Source organism: Drosophila subobscura, chromosome A (genome assembly GCF_008121235.1).
Source record: "Drosophila subobscura isolate 14011-0131.10 chromosome A, UCBerk_Dsub_1.0, whole genome shotgun sequence".
Classification (NCBI taxonomy): domain Eukaryota; kingdom Metazoa; phylum Arthropoda; class Insecta; order Diptera; family Drosophilidae; genus Drosophila; species Drosophila subobscura.
This window is the reverse complement of record NC_048530.1, coordinates 17,629,748-17,649,042: the sequence shown is the minus strand read 5'-3', so window position 1 is coordinate 17,649,042 and position 19,295 is coordinate 17,629,748. Positions and strand designations below refer to the sequence as shown.

At 45.6% G+C, this 19,295-nt stretch overlaps 3 protein-coding genes across 5 annotated transcripts; 2 read left to right on the top strand and 1 right to left on the bottom strand.

Annotated features, from left to right (window-relative positions):
• The first annotated feature begins 826 nt into the window (after window positions 1–826).
• On the top strand, window positions 827–17,849 carry LOC117895990 (chondroitin sulfate glucuronyltransferase). Its single transcript, XM_034803979.1, has 6 exons — window positions 827–1,592; window positions 11,851–12,522; window positions 15,251–15,406; window positions 15,470–16,072; window positions 16,129–16,624; window positions 16,692–17,849. The coding sequence occupies exons 1-6, from the start codon at window positions 1,371–1,373 to the stop codon at window positions 17,030–17,032; spliced, it is 2,490 nt and encodes an 829-aa protein (XP_034659870.1). The 5' UTR covers window positions 827–1,370; the 3' UTR covers window positions 17,033–17,849.
• On the top strand, window positions 4,179–5,522 carry LOC117896078 (soma ferritin). The gene is made up of 3 exons (XM_034804118.1): window positions 4,179–4,313; window positions 4,780–4,914; window positions 4,973–5,522. Exons 2-3 carry the CDS (start codon window positions 4,783–4,785, stop codon window positions 5,417–5,419), a joined length of 579 nt encoding a protein of 192 aa, XP_034660009.1. The 5' UTR covers window positions 4,179–4,313; window positions 4,780–4,782; the 3' UTR covers window positions 5,420–5,522.
• LOC117896065 (probable alpha-aspartyl dipeptidase) lies at window positions 14,128–19,098 on the bottom strand. 3 transcript variants are annotated; one of them, XM_034804095.1, is made up of 4 exons: window positions 18,860–19,098; window positions 18,243–18,803; window positions 18,098–18,182; window positions 14,128–14,147 (listed from the first exon to the last, which is right to left on the bottom strand). In XM_034804095.1, the coding sequence occupies exons 1-3, from the start codon at window positions 18,955–18,957 to the stop codon at window positions 18,119–18,121; spliced, it is 723 nt and encodes a 240-aa protein (XP_034659986.1). In that variant the 5' UTR covers window positions 18,958–19,098; the 3' UTR covers window positions 14,128–14,147; window positions 18,098–18,118. The 3 variants fall into 3 exon arrangements, with proteins under 3 accessions (XP_034659986.1, XP_034659995.1, XP_034659978.1); XM_034804104.1 differs by lacking the exon at window positions 14,128–14,147 and adding an exon at window positions 14,193–14,208 and having other exon boundaries at window positions 18,101–18,182; XM_034804087.1 differs by lacking the exon at window positions 14,128–14,147 and having other exon boundaries at window positions 17,933–18,182.
• Window positions 19,099–19,295: the final 197 nt, after the last annotated feature.

Below are 19,295 nucleotides of genomic sequence, written 5' to 3'. Positions count from 1 at the left end.
TTTAAAACTGAAACAATCATTAAATCCGGTTGAAGAATCAATTTGGCTTATTATAAATACTCCTTTTCATTGGATCGTATACATTATGACCTTATATTTACAAATTTGTATTTGAATTATTCATCCGATGGTCAGGGAAATTCTCTCCTGCGCTAAGCGGTCAGGGAAATTCTCATCAAAAATATCGATATGTTAACGCTCCCACAGAAATACGCGCATTTATTTGAAATAAATTCTTTTCTTTCTTTTCCTTATAATATAAAACATTAATATCCTTTATAATCACACTATTTTTTGTCGTCATCACTAAGCCACTGCGCATAATTTTAAGATGCATATTTCAGATCGTGTAAGGCCAAGAACGTTAGGAAACGTTAACTTTCGCTTATTTAATAATAAATGAAATTGTATAGTATTTCCACTCTTCACAAACATTTTTATTGAGCTATTTTGTTTTAATAATCTTTTTAAAATAAGTCCTTAATTGTAACCAGTTTTGTAGAAAATTGATTCATCAAACGTATAAAACTATATGTTCAGTGCTGAGTGCTTTAAATTTTAAAGCGAAGATCAAAATATTCAAAATATATTGCTTTTATTTGCAAATTTACGATATGTTTTGAAAATGAGTAGGTATATTTCTGAGGGTCAGAAGGTATTTTTTGGCCCAAAGTACTCATAATTGCGGGCTACATTCGAGCACGAGGCGGTATACTTCGGTATTTTTGGCAAATTTAGGAAGTTTCTCACTGGGAAAAATATCTTACAATTTTACCAAAAATTGCCAATTCACAATAGACCGACAAACAATTCACAATGGGACTGCTTTTTGTTTTTGTTGTTTCCCAATTTCGTTCTCTGGCTCTCTGTTTTCCACCGTCATCCGCGCGCGTATTTGTTTTTAACCGTGTAGCGGAGCCGGCGCTTTGATTTTTTTTAAGATATTTTTTTTTCGAAGATTTTGCCGCAAATTGATGTAAATTTACGCGCACTCGCGGTGTATCGAAAATGCCGAGATTAGCGGCAAAATGCAAAATGTAAAGGGCGGCCATAATAAACAGTGCAAAAGAAGTGCGTGCCAGCAGCAGCAGCGGTAATAACATAAGCAAGCGAGTGGAGAGTGCCAAAAAAAAGAGGTAGCACTTGTTGGAGTTCGGCTCGTAGAAACCGCAAAGAAGCAACAAGTGGGCCCCCAAATACTGTGCAACGAGTGAGAGAGAGAGTGGTAGAGAGAAAATGTGCATATGACCATTCCATTGGTTCCTGAACACCAATTTCTCCTCCCTGTCGCTTCCCATCATCCCCGATCATCATCATCATCGCCAGACCCCCACATCCACATTCAAGTTCAAGTGCAGAGTCTTTGAAACATGCGTAGACCAGTCGCCGCGTTGAGCCGCAATCATTACTTCGTCATTGGGCTGCTGCTGGGGCTCGTGCTGAGCTGCTACATACCGCAGGACATTTGGGAGTTGGTCCAGCAGGAGGAGTGCCCCCAGGAGGCCGCCGAGAACCTGCTGATCGAACGCTTTGGCCAGGACTTTGAGCCACATCTGAATCTGATCAACAAGCCGCTGGCGGCCAAAAAGCCGGTAAGTTCCGAATTCCTCCAACTTTGAATTTGGAATGCGGTTATTCCGCTGCCCAAAAAATGCAAGTATTCGCGCTCAGCCCATGACTCGTCGTCGTCGTCGTCGTCGTTGCCGTCGTGTGCACATGTCTCATGTATCAGGGAGTCCACTGATAGCAATTTATTGACCTTCTTGCTTATCGCGCGTTCGCTACACAGCCCAACATCGACCATGTTTTTGGCAAAGAGCAAGAGAAATAGTTGTCAATCAAGTTGTCAACCCTTTAAGCGGTATAACTCAGAGCAAGAAGCGTAAACTATACTCGCTAGGACATATCACATGTCACTCTCTTGAAACTTGACACAAATGCTCTTCTTATTTGAAGTCAGCGAGCATAGAATCATTGAAATTAGAAGAGCCTTGTGGAATCTTAATCCTGTTGCACAGTGTTCCTTTCCCCTTCTGGCATGACTGCCGTTATTTGGTGAGAGCGTGTGTCGGCGTCAACGTCAGCAGCGGCTCATGTAGACGTCACTTTTTTATTTTTTGGCTTAAAACTATTCCCTTATCGATACCGAAGACACACACATACGCATACACTTTGCACCTCAATGAATAAGATGCAGGGTGTGCATGTGTCAGGGTAGGGCATTGCGGCCTAGCCGATTTGGGCGCTCTCGCTCTTTGTCTGCACGCAATGCACACGTGAGTGTGCGAGAGAGAGAGAGAGTGCTGCCAAAGAAGACTTCACCTGGTTCCAAGCACACTTTGGCTGCATATCAGATATTGGTGTGAATTAAAGAGAGAGCGAGGCTCCAGGCCCAACGCTGTTTACAGTTTGGCATGCACTGAAACCGAACCACAAAATAAATTCCAGACGATCGCGCGGTCTCATAAATTTCATTTACATAAATAAACTCATTAAATATTATGCCTTTAAGTAAATAAATGTTAACTCGATCCATCGTACGATTGTGCTTATGAGTGTGTGTGTGCAAAAATCGAAAGCAGCGAAAGATTTATTGAATTAAATAAAGTACGCGAAAATGCGAGAACAAGAAGGTTCCACATTCAGGTGTGTGCAGAGGCTGCCAATACCCTGGAATTTACTTAATGGCGATGTCTGCCCAAGTATTCGTATAGCAGTTTCATCCACTTGTTGGTATTAGTTCACTACTCAACATACATATATACCCTGTCTACGCCAGGGTATCTCCCATGAAGAACTCGAAATCGATTAAATATTTTCCACCTCATGTTCAGCATATTACGAGTACATTGTTTCTGTTGTTCCTTTTTTGTGGATATGCCAACGTTTGCGTTTCGTTCAACGTGCAATCAAAAGGTGTTGTGCGAAGAAGTTTAATAATTTATTGCACGTTGTATTTTTTTTTGTTATGTGTGCGACAAAGGAAAACTGGAACTGCTTTCATGCTGCCATTTTAGGGGGGGTTTGGGGCAAATAAATGTGACATTAATGTGTCGCTGAGGATGTCAAACATTTTTCAATGGCTGTTGCGTGTGGAATACATAAATTGTCTGTTTGTCTGTCTGTCTGTCTGTTGATTTTGTTGTTAGATTTCCCTGAAATTCGAATAAAGATGCAGATCATCCATTCCCTCATGCCAGAGTCCTTCTGGGAAAAGTTGATGCTATGATTTATTTGAAGCTTTTAACTGAATCAATTCTGAATGGAAGTTCTTCCGATTGCAACAATTTGGTCTTTAATTATACCCTTAAATATCGTCATACAACTGCGAAACGCACTGTATCCTGCCTCCTTCCGCACCAACCAAAAATCGCTGCTTGGACTCGAATCATGATTTGCATAACCCGCGTTGCGGATCGTTTTTTCAAGTCTTTTATTTATTTTAGTTGGAGGGTGAAGGGTGGTGGGGGGGTGCTGCGGCATGAAAAATGCTTACTTGTGTTTCTTTACGATTATAATGACCATTTTACGAGTCGCACATGGAGGTCTCAAGAGTCACTTTTTTTATGTACATATTTTTTGTTTAAATTGTTTGTTATGTGCGTAATGTGTCTGTGTAATTATGTGTGTGTGTGTGTGTGTGTGTGTGCCGATTGTCCATTGAGACGGAAGGTTGGGATGGTTTGATGGCTAGCTGATCGGAGGGCTGGACAGACAGTGAGCAGCCAGAGATAGATAATGTTTAAATAATTAAAACTCTACCTTGGTGGGTCGAGTGGGAGGAGCAGGAGGTTTGCATACAATATGTACATACATACATATACCCTGTAATGAAAAAAGAGCACGTGAATATTGTTCCAAAGAAGTTCTTCAGTTGAAATCTGTTATTTAAATATTATTTAGATTTTTCAAACGAATTTTCTTACATCAGACATACAAATTCAATTCAATACTTATTAATAAATATGCATAAATAAATAATAATTGATAAAATATTAAAGATTTAACTGTTTAATTATACAGAAATGGTTAGCAAATAAATCATTGAAAACCTATGTACAATTAATCTGAGAACAATATGCATGTTTGTGCATGATTTTGCCATGAGATGGGCTTTCGTTAATGCTAAAATATCTGTGCAAATGGCACAGAACATCTAACTAGAGTCGTAATACCGTTTCCTTTGAAGTGTATAACAAGATTATAGTCGGACAAAAGTCGTTTTCGTTTTCGCTTTTCGCTTTTTTCCACTCACTTAATAAAAGAGACAATAACTGCGTTTACCCGCCGCAAATAGAGAGATCTGAGAGTTAAGTATTACCCGTAGTACGAGTGTACTTTATACATATCAAGATATATGTATAACTATCCATATAATGGTGCCACAAATGTGTAAGAGAGTCGAGTGGGGTACACACACACACACACAAAAAGACAAACAGACAGACAGACAGACGGGGGCTAAGTGGCTAAGCAGCGACACACAGACAGACAGACAGACAGACATTTAAGTGAAATCAGAGACGAACGCAGGGGAAATAACGCAGCACTTTGAACTCCAAAGAAAAAACGAAGACGCTGCCCCAGAGTGTCTGATCGATGTGCAAGATCAATGGATCAGCAGATCAGAGAGAGAGAGAGAGAGAGAGAGAGATCTTGGCACCTGTCTATCCTGTTTGACCCACATTAGCCCTGACAGATTCTGTTTGAGTTTTCCTTTTCGTTTCAAAACAACATTTTTTGGAGTTTCGTTAAATTTTAAATTCAAGTTAGAGCATGGCAATGGGTTTCCGATTCTGTTGGCGGCGCCACATGGCCATGATAATGCGTCAAAATTTCGCCAAATGCTGCGAGAGGAAGCTGAACGATCAGATCAACATGGAGCTCAAAGCCTGCCATCAGTATTTGGCAATGGTAAGAGAGAGACATCAGAGATTAGAGAGTAGAGATTAAAGATATTATCAACCGATAGGCCTACCATTGCGATCGTGCCGATGTCAGCTCTCCGGGCGTCCACAAGTTCTTTCTGCAGGCCAGCACGGAGGAGCGTGAGCATGCGGAGAAGATCATGAAGTACATGAACAAGCGGGGCGGCCTCATACGCCTGAGTGCCGTGCCCGAGCCCATACCCTGCTTCGAGGACACACTGGCCGCCCTGAAGTATGCCCTGGAAATGGAGCTGGAGGTCAATCAGCATCTGCTCGATGTGCATGCGCTGGCGGGGCAGCAGAACGATCCGAATCTGTGCGACTTCATTGAGGCCAACTTCCTGCAGGAGCAGGTCGATGGCCAAAAGGTGCTCGCCGACTACATACGCCAACTGGAGCGGGCCCAGTCCGATCTGGGGGAGTATCTGTTCGACAAGTACATCACCGCCGCGGGCATGCATCCACCCAGCGTTGATCCCAAAGGACACTGAACCCTGCGGGCAGCCCAGCCGCTTTCGCATTTCCAAAAATTTCTCTTCTGGCTTTATAGTAATAAAGACTTTTGCGACTTATCAGCCGCTGAAGCAGCCAGCAGCAGCAGCAGCAGCCAGAGGCAGCAGCAGCAGTATTAAGTCTATAAATAAACCCGCTTATCAAGTGTAGGTACAACAATACGCACAGCACCGCACCGTCTGATTGGCAACACTGAAGATTCTTTTTTTTTTTTTTGGTTTTTTTGTAATTGAAAAACCTCGAACCCGTTCCCCCCAGAGAGAGTGTGAGATTTGAATTCGCATTTCTTCAATGCCATGACGTAGGAAATGAAACAAATACTCGTGTGTACTCCTCGTGGCATAATGAATCAACTGCTGATCGTTTAAGGGTGCTACGAGGCAGGGTCTGCAGCTATTATTGGAGCATGAATAAGCGAAGATTGGCGAAGATTTTGCACACGAAAAGGCCACAAAAATGCTGAAGAAGCAATCCTGAAGATTGTATCAATGATCAGCGGTTAACGATTTTATTGGGTAATATTTAATCACTGCAGGCACACACGACAGACGACAGAGGAGTGCTGCTGCATGACGTGGAGACACATAAAACGAAGCTTCATCATCCAAGCTTCATGAGCCAAGAGCCACAAATTATGGCAAAAAGACTGAGATGGAAAGATCATTAAAGGTGTCTGTTCATTAATCAGAGATCGATTAATCTGCCAGATCATTGATCAGCCGCAAACAAAGGCTGAAAGAGGTTTGCATAGGGAAATGAATGTGAATCTCTAGATCCATAATGATCACTGAATCCCCCACGAAATCAACTGACATCTTTGAGATCAAGATGCGACTCCCCAGGAGTTTTACTTGTGTTCGTATTTTTGATACAGAAATCTCACACAGAATCCCCCCAGTTGAGCGAGCGAATGAGAGTCGTTTGTGGAACTATTGGGTCTACGGCTCAATTGAAAAGCGCGTCGCATTTCCGGCTTAAGGCCGTATCCACATCCACATTGATGGAGTCTCGGGTCGGGCTGGGCTGGTCTGGTCTGGTCTGGGCTGTGTGTCCCCAATAAATTGTTGTCATAAGCGCTAGACAAAGCCTCGCCTGGCCTGCCCGGCATCCCCGGCTGCCCTCTCCCATTGCCGGGCGTTGGACGCTGTCGCTGAGAGTCGTCGTGTCCGTCGTGGTCGTCTGGCGCACTTGTCCCAATTAAGATTTTTGTCCAATCCAATACAATTTTCATTCCATCTGCAGCTCGTCTGAGACACCGCTGAGAGCTGAGATTGAGACACAGCTGCGGCCAGACACACGCTTCTGAGGAGCTAGACATACGTATGTACATACATCTATTTAAGATCTATCTATGAAGATCTATTTAAATCCGTAAAGATCTAAGAAGCTCAAGAAATCATTGCAAATGGGAAAATTGCTTTATTGTTGATCGATTTTTGCAGCGAGGGGGAGAGCGTGAGCCACAGTCAACGAAGATCCATTCACTTATGCGAAACTTACACGTCATTAATGTGTGCCTACTTATCTCCGCTCTTAACGCATTTGAGTCATGGGCTAAACTTGAACTTCGGATGCGATAAATGTAGAGCCTTCTTACCGTCGGCATTGGGTGTAATAAATATTGAGATAACCTTTTCTTTTTCTGTTGTTTTCTAACTCGTATATGTATATGGCAACTACTTGAGTTATGTCGCTGTGTTTGTGTTGTGTGTTTGCCTTGGAAAGCAAATGCTGAATGGTAGGGGGAGGTCTGGGAAAACTTTGGCCCCTTTGCATCTCTTGGAATTGAATTCTGCTGCTGAAATATTTGCAATGAATGAATCTGTATCGCAATGGCATTGACTCTGACTAAATTGATTCATTAACTGCCGGATAATCGAATAATAAATTGTACTGAATTATTCATTGGCTGAATGCCATTACAATTCGTCTCAGATTTGCTCATTTGTCCTAAAAGAATTTCAATTGTGATTTATTGCACTCCGTAAAAGCTTCCCCCTTTGCCTCTATAAATATTTGTAGCCATAAGCCAGATGAAAGTCTTCAACTTTTAGGCTTCTCTTTGCCCATTTCTGATGCAAAGTGTCGCCCCAGTAGCAAAGTTGCACTCGAACTCGCACTCGTTAGTGGCACCAATTAGCAGTTATTATTACAAGGGGGGGGAGGAGGTATCAGTTGGGTACTGGAAATCAATTCTCCAATCCAATCCGTAAGTCACATTAAGTCAGTTAGCAGGGGCCGGGGGGGTCAGTCTCCATGCTTTAATTACCGCCGATTTAGCCCAAGGTGAATTTACCGACAAGGTGACGCTGGCTTATTCACCACGCTCAGGGAGACCGCGCAAGAGATTGCACTGTGGTGAAGACGTCCCCAATTCACCTTGATCCCCAGCGTGTCTTGGCTGAGGGGGATTGGGAAATTTCGCCGTGGAGAAGGCACCATAACTGCACACCCGATGGCAGTTTCTGTTCATTCTTCAATTCCTACATTTCTTACTCTCATATTGCCCAGAGTCTCCCCAGTGGCATTCCAATTGATTTCCTTGTAAAAGGCGCCACCAACTCACACACACACACACACACACAGATTGTCAGTTGATTGTCCCCCTTCCGCACCATTCCCCATTCGCTGCCACACCGATCCGATCCCTAAGTAAACAAAATATAAACCATATCATTGTTTAATTAAATTTGTGAAAATGGAAATTGAAATTGAAATTGCTGTTCTGTTGGTTGCCCCCCCTCCAACCCCTGCCAGCGACTTCGTTCTTGTTTTATTTTTTATTTCATGGTTTATGGATGACGTTGTCACCAGCTGCCGCTGCCGCTGCTGCTGCTGCTGCTGCTGCTCCCGCTGCCGTTTCTGTTTCAGTCGCTGCTTCTGCTGATAAGAGCCGTTGCCTTTCCCATCCATCGATAAGGTTCTTCTCCTCTGCCTTTGCCTCCACCTTTACCGTAGTATCGGTTTCAGTTTCTTCAATAAATTTTGTGTTTGTTTTAACTCTTTATTGTTGTAGTTGTTGTTGTTGTCTCTATCCACACCACTTCCGTTGTTTGGTTACGTCACAAGGCTGTTTGCGGGTTTTATCTCTTGGAAAATTGCCCACGTGCCCCAGCGGGCAGCGGCTTCCAAAATTTCCCACCCAAAATTGCCAAATATATTCTCTGGAAGAAATACTTTGTGCGAATTCTTGTGAAATCTTGGCAAACAAAATGTTTCTTTCGAATGTCTCAACAAGGGGAATTTATGGGTTCCTAGGGATATTTTGTGCGTAGAATTTCCTTGAAGTCTGCGGGGATCAAGGTGAATTTTAGTTCAGCTTGCAAGGGATATTCTTTGCAGTTGTGGAAATGCACGCCAAGTGGGGAATTTTATTTCTCCTAATATTTCGGGGGATTTTCCTTCCATGGGGAAACGTTAAATATTTTATATGGAACATCATTTGATTAAAAACTAAAGCCAAAAACATGCAAAATTATGGATGGACATTGTGGACGTTCCATTCAGGTGAACAAACCTTTTAGTGAATCAGATTTAGGTGTGTGTTTTGGCCTTGTTATGCAAATGGAAATTGTTAAAAGCCCAAAAGTAAATAAACGGGCGGGGGAATGGATTGGTTCGGTTCGGTTCGGTTCGGTTCGTCGAATTCCCATGCATCATTCATATTTAGAAAAGCATTTTTATTTACCCAACAAAAAAACACAAATCCAATCCACAAAGCACAGAAAATCTCGGCAGCAGCAGCCACAGGCGAAATATTACTCTTTGCGGCAATTCTGCGGTTTGTTGGTGTTATTTTTACCCGTGGTTTACCTTTCCCGACCGAATATTTACACACGAGAATTTGATGATTGGCAAATGTGCGTGAATTCATTACCACTCCACCAGCCCCTACTTCCCTCTTACCCACTCTCTCTCTCTCCCTCGCTGGCTTTCTTTGCCTCTCTTCGAATATGAGCACAAGGTCGATCCACAATCGCACACCACACCACAGCACTCCCCCCCCAACCGCACCGTCACCCCTCCAGAGTCCATGGCTGGCTGGATCTGGCTGGCGGCAATTAAAGCATGGAGACTGACCCCCCATTAATGTGACTTACTGCGCGGCTTACTGCATAGAAGATTGCGAATCGGATTGGATTGGATTGGAGAATAGATTTCCAACTGATCCCTGCCTCCCCCCTGGTAATCATAACTAATAGCTAATTGCTGCCACTAACGAGTGCGAGTGCGAGTGCAACTTTGCTACTGGGGCGACACTTTACATCAGAACGGGAGAGGAGAACCCTAAAAGTTGCCACTGACGCGTGCCAACAGCTTGTTATGAATTTTCGAATGAAACTTGGAAAGAGTTGGAATTTATTTGCCGCTTAAAACGTGAAAAATGCAGTGAAAATGCAGCTGGAAGTGCATCCATCATCCAACCGAACAAAAGAAAGAAAAGCGAGTGAAAACCGCCGCAACACCATGGACGGAAATCAAAGTCAGTTGTCAGAGATCAGGATCCAAAAAAAAAACTGGTGCTAGTAATCGGATATTGAAAGGTTCAATCAGTTGCTTGCTTATCCCTCTAAAGGTCTCATTTTCTATGTCAAATTCTTGTTTTTGCTCTGTTCTAGCTCTCAATTGGATAGCTCTGAAGTTCTCTTTTTACGAGTGGCCACTGTAACAGGTATTAATCGATTGGTGACCCTGGGCCGGCGGGTCTGTTGTGTTTGGTCGGCCGCTGCTTTACGATGCCATAAACCTGAGCACTCGAGCTGCTCTGCTGCTCTACTGCTTGTTTGCCATTTATTAAAACTCTATTGAGAATGATTTTTAATTAGCCATAATATTCCTGTAAGCTAAACGGCAACGGCAACACCCTCCCCGGCGGGCGCGCAGCAGCAGCACTCATTAGCAGCCCGCCTCCACGTCCCGATGCTCCAACCCATCCCCTGGTCAAACATTTGCCTGAGGCCTGCCTGTGGTCCAAAGTGCTTGCACAACTGTTGTTTGCCTAACGAGGCGGTGGCCCCCCGACCTTCGATGCGGTGGCTGAGGCAGAGGCAGAGACACACGAAGCCAAAAGGGGGCCGGGCACCTAGAGATGTAGCAACCTTGCGTGCAGCTCTTTGGGTTAATGAGTGGCCAAGACTTGCATTTGGAAATTATGGGTTACTCGGAGTGCAATCTCATGCAAAGTGCCTCTAAAAATGATATGTTAGACGCCCAACTGTGGGCCAAAAGGTTACGCAAAAAAAATCTATAAGCGAAACGATACCTAAAGGTATGCGACATGATCTTACAATAATAAATAAATCCATGATATGTGTCTGGATAATATGAGACGCATTCTGCGAGGCTTTTGTTGACAATTGTTCTTATCGGGGCATTTCGCGGGAGTCTTTTTTGCACACAATCTTATAATAACAAACATTATAAATGAGTGCAGCATATGAAAATTTAACCAGATAAAGCCCCGTGCATCCTTTTACTTTTGCGAACTTTGTTTGTTATTTAATAAATTAATCATTAACGATGCAGGATGGAGGATGGAGGATGGGTAGAGAGATCTTGCATTTGTTTGCAATTTTGAAGAGTTCTGGAATCGAATAACATGACTTCGCTCTCCCTCTCTCTATCTATCTTTGTGTGAAAAATGTGTTTTAAATCTATGGGCCCTGACATTAAGTATTTCTTGGAAACGGAAACGGTTTGATTTGTACGAGTTTGTGGCAAAAGATAATGGATAAATGGTTCCCCGGGGGAACTCCTCCACTTTTGAACAGTCATCGGAGGTCGTAAAAAAATTATAAAGAAATATTAAAACCACTTTGAGTGGGCAAGGGATAGGACAGACAGAGGAAGCACTTGATCGACGGACATCAGGGGCTTAACTTACACAAAAATACTCGCTCGCTGAAGTACATAATATTCCCTCCCTAAGTACATACGCGTGCGCCCCGATAGATCTTAATTGGACGAGAGATATGAGACATACCCTTAAGGCACACGTGGGTGGGTGTCTGCTGTCTGTAGCTATAAATAAACGAGTTAGACGAGGGCTATCCCGCAACATGGGTTCTGGAAATGTGAAAAGCAGGAAAATGTTCCAGTAAATGCTGCCTGTGGACAGAGTCACGTACAAAGAATTTGTATTTCTAGATCCAAGAGTCACATAACTCCCCACTTAAGATCAATTTGAAGTATTCTTCTTTCAGGCATCCATCATCTAATTATAAAGTTATCCAAGAGCTGTACGTGCCATGGGGGGAAGTCTTTCCTAAAGTCTAATTTTAAAGTTATTTAGCAGCACAAGAATTGGCATTAATCGGGGAACTGCATTCGAAATTGATTCAAAGATTACTTCGTTACGTTTTTCTCCTTCCATTATAATTAATATTTAATTTTTTTTTTTTTTGTGTAGGTTAAAAATGTGATACGTCCGCGTTACTACTCCTCGGAGCTGGGGATCCGCGAAAAGCTCTTCATCGGTGTGATGACCTCCCAGGAGCACATCAATAGCTTTGCCACCGCCTTCAATCGCACCACCGCCCATCTGGTGAACAAGATCAAGTTCTTCATCTACGCGGACAGCGTGAAGACCAACTACAAGCTGAAGAATATCGTGGGCTTCGCGGACACGCACGAGAACCGGCGGCCCTTTCACGTGATCAAGTACATTGCGGACAACTATCTGGAGGAGTACGATTACTTTCTGCTCGTGCCGGACAATGTCTATGTGGACGCCCGCAAGCTGAATGCCCTGCTCTATCACATGAGCATCACCTTTGACCTGTATATGGGCGGCACACGCATCGGCGTCGATCCACCGTCCAACGAAGGTCGTCCCTCCAACGAGGGGGGCGAGGATTTGGCCGGCGCCGCCGCCGCTCCTGTGGATGGCAGCTCCGGTGCCAGCGATCGCAACTACTGTTCACTGGAGGCGGGCATTCTGCTCAGCAGCAGTGTCATACGCAAGATGCGGAATAACCTCGATCGCTGCGTCCGCATTGGAATCACCGGCGATCACAGCGTCAATATCGGGAGGTGCGTGAAGTATGCCAGCCATGTGCCAGGCTGCCAGGAGACCTTTCAGGTGAGCAGGTCTTTCCAAATTTCGTTTGCAAATATCCATTCTATGGCCGTCGAAGACACAAAAATCCGAATAATTTCGCAATTTCACAGTTTGAAAGCCATTGCTCGCACAGCTGTTTCATTTGTTTCTCGTAGCTTGAGCGAGAGAGCGTGAGAGAGGAGAGGGCTCGAATTCAGCTTCTTGTTAATTTCGTGTGTCGTGTCTTTACACGCTGCTTCCCTACATGCCGTTTTTATTCTATTTATTTAAACAATTTGCCGTTGACTAAAAAGGCACTCACACACACAGGCATACGGGCACGACACGGAGAGACAGTCAGACAGACATTTGGATCTCGATTTGTGCTTGAAAAAAAATCAGTTCATTGATATAACACACACGCACACGCATGCAGAACAGTGTGACCCTGAAAAGGCAAAGAATATGAAAAAGAGCAAAGCACACAGAGGCAGAGAGAAAGAGAGATCCCCATTCGTGTGTGAGATGTGAAGATGCGTAAAGAGAAGATGAAATTAAGAAGAAGCAGCAAAGTCAAAAGAATTCCATGTCGAAGCTGTTCATACCCTTTTGCCGAAAAATTTCCATGTCAAATAGATAATTTCACTTAACTCGAATTTTGTTCAAAATAAGGCAGAGATTTAATCTCAATATTAAATTTATTTTCTGCTTTTCAAAGCTCAACCGAAAATAAAAATACTCTCCATCTGCAAAGGGTATCAAAAATTAAAGAAGAAACATAAAGCAGAGATCCATGTTCTTGCTGCTGCTGCTGTGCCTGTGCCGGTTGCTGTTTCTGCCTGATGCCTGATGCTTATGCGGCGTGGAAGACAGCAGCAGCAGCGACAGCAACAGCAGCGATCAGTGCCCCAAAAGGCGAGACCAACACGATCAGTGCCCCAAAGGGGTGGCGCGGGGGCAGGCAAGAGCAAGAGCAACGCAGTTGATGGACAACAGTTTATTTAATTTCCAAGCAGCAACAAAAGAATTTCCAAGCAGTCCAATATTCGTAAGTGGGTAAATGAAATGCGAGCAAGACTGTCATTAGACGAACGGACACATACGGACGGTTGGATAGGAAGTCGGCAGTGAGAGAGTGGGAGAGCGTACAATTGAAATGCAGGCTGACAGTTTGAGAGCAATTGGTAATGGTGGATCTTAGAAATCTGAATTCATAGACACATTTACAGTAATTTTAATAACTGCAATGCATATGCACAGACATTATCTATCCACCAGAAATGTTTGCAAAAAGTTATCCTAACTGGTTTGTCCAAAGTGTCACAATTCAGGTGTTAAATAATTGTTTGTGCAAATAAATGTGGAGGCCAAGTGTACGTACACACTCTGGATCTATTGGGCGGTGGGCTTTTTGTGTGCCTTAGTCATTATCATTTCTGATTTCTGATTACTTTGCTATTTTCTGCGAATACGCAATTGCTTTTTTAGCATAAACAGGGCGCCCAAATATCGTGTTGTCGAGTTTCTCATGCTCTTTGGGGTTCTGTACGATTGGTTTGTTTAAATTTTGTTTGGGTTATTTATGTGGCAGACCAGGCATCAGATATGGCTGAAGCATTTAATACCCTTGCAGATGCAAGGGCAGATATGTATATGTATGTACATGTTATATGCATCCATACATTCAGTATGTAAATATGTACATATATCTCTATGTATGTATGTACACATGATATGTATTTTCATATTTAATTTCTACGCTCGAACGTGCTTTCTTCACCCCATTGCCAACATCTGTTTGAAAGAATCATACTACCCGAAAGGGTATCAAAGCGCATGGTAACGGCAGCATGGCATGATTTATGGTTAGCTTCTGCATGCGTGTGGGAGCAGCATTTCCATGAAAATGCGTTGATGTTTGTTTGTTTGTTCGTATGTATATTTGCACCCTTCTTTCGCTTAATTAACTTGCCTAAGATGTTTATTTAACGGCAGCTTCAAACGGTTCGCTGCAATGGATTTGTCTCGCCCCGATCTCATCATCCTCTATCTTTCCCCTCGTGTCCTCGTTTGTTTGACGCTCTCTTCTCCTTGCCATCTTTCATCTCTTTTTGACTCTCCTCACTCTTAACTCTAACCATTGATAGTTGCCACTCTCCCAACTCCGATTGTCACACTCATCACCATGCAAGTCTTTGTTTGCTTAATGCTCCTCTCTCCATTGCCATGCCCTTGAGTAGGCGCTGTCAAGTTAACCGTTTCAAATGCGAGCAAGAAAGTGGAAATTCGCAAAGGAGTGTGAAGAGCCGGTGCAAGGTGTCTCTTTGTAGGGTGGGTACATGTTCGTTCGCCTTTTTTACTCTCTTTTGGCATGCGACGACACACAAAATTAAACGAAAGTGCGTTCGCACTGAGAGGCACTGCATGCAAATGATGCACCACATAGAAATACACCTTGGAGGCGCAAAGAATGCCAGAGGCAGATCCCGATCCCGATCCAGTGACAGATCTTCTTTCCATCGCTGCCGTTCCATTAGTATGGCAATGCTAATTTAATTATGCTGCGAGCAGTCTGCAGCTTTTATGGTTCGTAAAGGCGTAATGAGAAGGAAGTAGCGATTGCCTTTCCGTCCACTCTCCACTCTCTTTTCCGCTCCATCTCTCTCTCTCGCTGTGAGTGTGTTGGATCCAACGCCGCCGCCAGACAATTTTAAATTTGCCTTCCTCTGACTAACCTTGCACACTTGCAACCCACTTCCTCCTTTTGCAGGGCATGCGGCAGTATAGCTACGCCCTGAATGCGCCGGGCCGCCAGCGACGAGACTTCAGTGACCTGGCCAAGGAGCAAGCGTTCCGGAACGCCAGCACCGTGTATCCCGTGCAGACTCCAGAGGACTTTTACCGCCTGCACGCCTACTACTCCAAGGTAAGTCGGTGCCTTGCCACGGGAAATGCCTTACTAATCGAAATCTGTTTTTTGTTGCGACAGCACCACCTGGAGATGGTGCAGGAGCGGGGCTATGCCCTGGAGCAGAAGTCCTATCGCATTGCCAACGGCAGCATCTCCAACAAGATACTCGAAATCCGCTGGCCGCTGGGCGTGCCGCCGCCCAGTGCGCCAGAAACACGCCACGACATCCTCATCTGGCAGATGCTTAACGAGACGCACAGCTATCTGCCCAACGGCAACGTGGAGCATGCCGTGGCGCCGCTCACCCGCATCGAGGCCCTCGACTTTGCCAAGGTGTTGGAGATCGCCCAGCAGTATGCGGCCCTTAAGCATCCCGGCCTCAGTTACCACAGCCTGCACACTGCCTACCGCAAGTTCGATGCGACTCGTGGCATGGACTACCAGCTGCACCTCAATCTGCAGGAAGGATCGGGCCGGCGTCGGCGAGTCTTGCTCAAGAGTTTCGAGGTGGTCAAGCCGCTGGGCCGTGTCGAGGTGGTGCCCTCGCCCTATGTGACGGAGAGCACACGGATCGCGATTCTGGTGCCGGCATTCGAGCACCAGGTGCCGGACGCCCTGGAATTTGTGGCACAGTATGAGCGCCTTTGCATGCAAAACCAGGACAACACATTCCTCCTCCTGGTGAGTCCTGATGCCCTGCACGAGTAGGATTATGCCAGCTAATCGCTCTCCCACAGATCTTCCTGTACCGCCTGGACTCGCCCAGCAAGGGCGAGGAGGATCCCTTCAAGGGCTTAAAAACGCTGGCCCTGGACCTCTCCTCAAAGTACAAGACAGATGGCTCCCGCATTGCCTGGGTGTCCATACGGCTGCCCGAGCAGCTGAGTGAGCCCGTCAGTGCCGAGGACTGGATGCTCCACGGCTCCATGTACGGACCGAGGCAGCTGCTCAGCCTCGTGGTGGCGGACCTGGCCCTGCCCAAGCTCGGCCTCGAGTCCCTGGTGCTCCTGGCCACGCCGGGCATGTCCTTCAAGGCGGACTTTCTCAATCGCGTGCGCATGAACACCATCCAGGGCTTCCAGGTGTACGCGCCCATCGGCTTCCAGATGTATCCCTGCCGCTGGGCGCAGTTCTGCAAGGAGTGCGAAGCGTGTGACGTGGCCCAGAGCAGCGGCTACTTCGATCGCCACAATCACGATGTGATCGCCTTCTACAGTCGCGACTATGTGCAAGGTGAGTGCAAGGCAGGCTCCACACCCACACGGGAACGCATTACTTGATGCTCTGCTCTCCCTTTTAGCGCGCAAGCTGCTGCATCCACAAGGGCTGCCCATCATACGCAGTGACCTGGACATCGATCAGCTGCTGGAGCCGGCGCCCCAGTCCCAGTCCCGGCCCGAGGGCGTCGAGAGCATACTGGACATGTTCGTGGCCGCCCAGCACTCGGTGCACATACTGCGCGGCGTCGAGCCAAATTTGCGCTTCGGCCTGGATGTGCGCAACCATTTGGGGCGCGGCGGCATGCTGCCGGAGCAGCTGCCCGAGCTTTGCGGGCGGGAGCAGTGCATCCATTTGGCGTCGCGCAAGCAGATCGGTGATGCCATCATACGCTACGAGGACAAAAGTATTCTCCACAAATAGCATGGTCCACAGTGCCAGTGCCAGTGCCAGCTCCTGCCTGTTATATCATCAGTTCCTTTTTAAAATATTTCCGTGAATGAACGAGTGAATGAATGATTGATTGATTGATCGATTGCATGACCAAGTGCATGGGTGGGTGTATGAATGTGTGAATGAATTTCAAGTAGATCTAGATACAGGACTTATACAAACTCTTATACTCGCATTTTATGCCTCCCTCCAAGGCTGAACTGGCAAGCAATCCTCCCACTCCCACGGTCACCACTCCCTACCCGTACTCGTGTATAAGCCCTGTAGCACAGACCTATCTCAACCCACTATAGTGTTTAGACCTTAGGCAATTCCTGTTGTTGCTCGCTTTCAAAGTGCAACTTTAAATGCTCAAAATGGCACACAATTTGTTATATGTAATATACGATAGACATCCTTATAAATGGGACAAATGGGTTGTGTGTGCACACACACATTAAGAGCTGCCAAAACAATTGCCACATGTTCCAAAAGAGAGAGCCAACAACAATCGATTTTCGCATGTAAATATTTAGCATATATTTATCTGTATATTAACGTGAACGTGAAGAATTCCTGGACGAATCCATTGACTATTAGCTAGAAATTGTAAGTGTTATACGTGTCTGTATAATAGTGGTTTAAGTGAAACTGAAAATGAAATGTCTGCCCCCCGACTTGCCTTTAGCTCACGCTCTCTCTCGCTCTCGCTCTCTCATTAAGTAACGTGTCTATTCGCTTATGGGAATGTATGTAGCACTGTCCCACTGTTATATTCATATATATATTTTGGCCTCGCATTTGCCACCTCCTTCCCTTACCTTCCCTGTCCGGCCATCGCTTTGATCATCGAATAAGAAGTCTGCTGCCAGTCCACAATTCTTATGTGAGTGTTTTTTTTTAATGTTGTTGTGAGAAACATTTAATTTATTGCAAAACGTTGACTACGGGACGAGCCACCATCTTGTATAGTTATTAGTCATATGTAGATTATGATACTAGTTGTACGTAGGAATTGTTGGTATTTTGCAGAGTAATACAATGTGTAATTGTAAAACAATAATCTTTTGTTTGCTTTTATTCCTGGCTCAGCAGAAAACTGAGATCGGCCAGGGGCTGCAGCTCCCTGGATCCTCCATCGCTGTCATGAATGAGAAGGAGAGCGATTCAGGCTGAGGGTTTCTTGTGGCATTATACTTACGATTGGAACAGCTTGGCACTGCGTGACCCCAGCAGAGTGGCCTTGCTGCCCTCGACACGCACACTGGTGCCCTCCCTGAGGCCCAGTACTGGACGCGAGTGGTAGGCAACAAACTCCGAGATACGCTCGTCCCGCGTCTCGCCCTTGTGCTCGCTATTGGGGTCCGTTTCCAGATAGTGCGGATTGATGTTGAATGGCACAAGGGCCAGGGCCTCGAAGCTGGGCGGATGGGCCACGGGCATGTCATTCGTGGTGTGAATGGATCGGGTGGCCACATTGGTGCCCGCACTGCTGCCCACATAGGGCACGCCGCGCTGCAGCACCTGCTCCCGTATGGGCTCCAGCAGCTGCAGCTGGTAGAGGGTGCGCAGCAGCACAAAGGTATTGCCGCCGCCCACAAATATGGCCTGGGCATCGCGCAGAGCCTGTCCGCGGTCATTCTTGGTGTGCAGTCCCTCGACAGCGTAGCCCCACGGTGCAATCGCATCCCGCACGAGCGCCGTGTACTTGTCGTGATCCCTCAGGGCATACGGCACAAAGAGCACCGTCTTCACGTGGCAGCTGAAAGAGAGCGAGATGTTTTTTCTTGTTGTTGTCTGGTCTGTGCTATTGTTTACGCCTTGAAGAGATCCTCCAGCTGGGCGCGTGCATGCTCCAGATATCCGTGGCCGTGCACTCGCGACGAGGAGAGTAGCAGCAAATTTCGTGCGCTCATATTGGCTTTCGGTTGCGTTGTGGTACTGCCGGCCGCAATCTTATCGCTGCCCGCAGATTAGCAAAGTTTTATGACCCCCCCAAGCGGATAACAGTAAATCGAAGTGTTTGTTGCTTTTCAGATGGAACAAAAGCGCTGAAGACAATACAAATAATATTTAGAAAAGTGCATCCCTAGCTGTATATCGATAGCAGCTGAGGGAGCATGCGATCGATTGCAGTTGCTGTTATTCAACGGAAATAAGAGAGAGAAAGCTCTCACACACACACCCAAAAACATTGTAGTTATATTTCATGTTGCATCAAAATGTATACACGAAAAATGTCTTAAATATATCG

Bases quoted from the DNA above. Each gene is read 5' to 3' on its own strand.
- LOC117895990 (XM_034803979.1), top strand. From the start codon at position 1,371: ATGCGTAGACCAGTCGCCGCGTTGAGCCGCAATCATTACTTCGTCATT. The intron at 15,407-15,469 runs GTAAGTCGGTGC...TTGTTGCGACAG, and splicing joins TGCACGCCTACTACTCCAAG to CACCACCTGGAGATGGTGCA. The intron at 16,073-16,128 runs GTGAGTCCTGAT...GCTCTCCCACAG, and splicing joins ACAACACATTCCTCCTCCTG to ATCTTCCTGTACCGCCTGGA.
- LOC117896078 (XM_034804118.1), top strand. From the start codon at position 4,783: ATGGGTTTCCGATTCTGTTGGCGGCGCCACATGGCCATGATAATGCGT. The intron at 4,915-4,972 runs GTAAGAGAGAGA...ATCAACCGATAG, and splicing joins GCCATCAGTATTTGGCAATG to GCCTACCATTGCGATCGTGC.
- LOC117896065 (XM_034804095.1), bottom strand. From the start codon at position 18,957: ATGAGCGCACGAAATTTGCTGCTACTCTCCTCGTCGCGAGTGCACGGC. The intron at 18,804-18,859 runs GTAAACAATAGC...GCTCTCTTTCAG, and splicing joins CTGGAGGATCTCTTCAAGGC to CTGCCACGTGAAGACGGTGC. The intron at 18,183-18,242 runs GTAAGTATAATG...CATTCATGACAG, and splicing joins AGTGCCAAGCTGTTCCAATC to CGATGGAGGATCCAGGGAGC.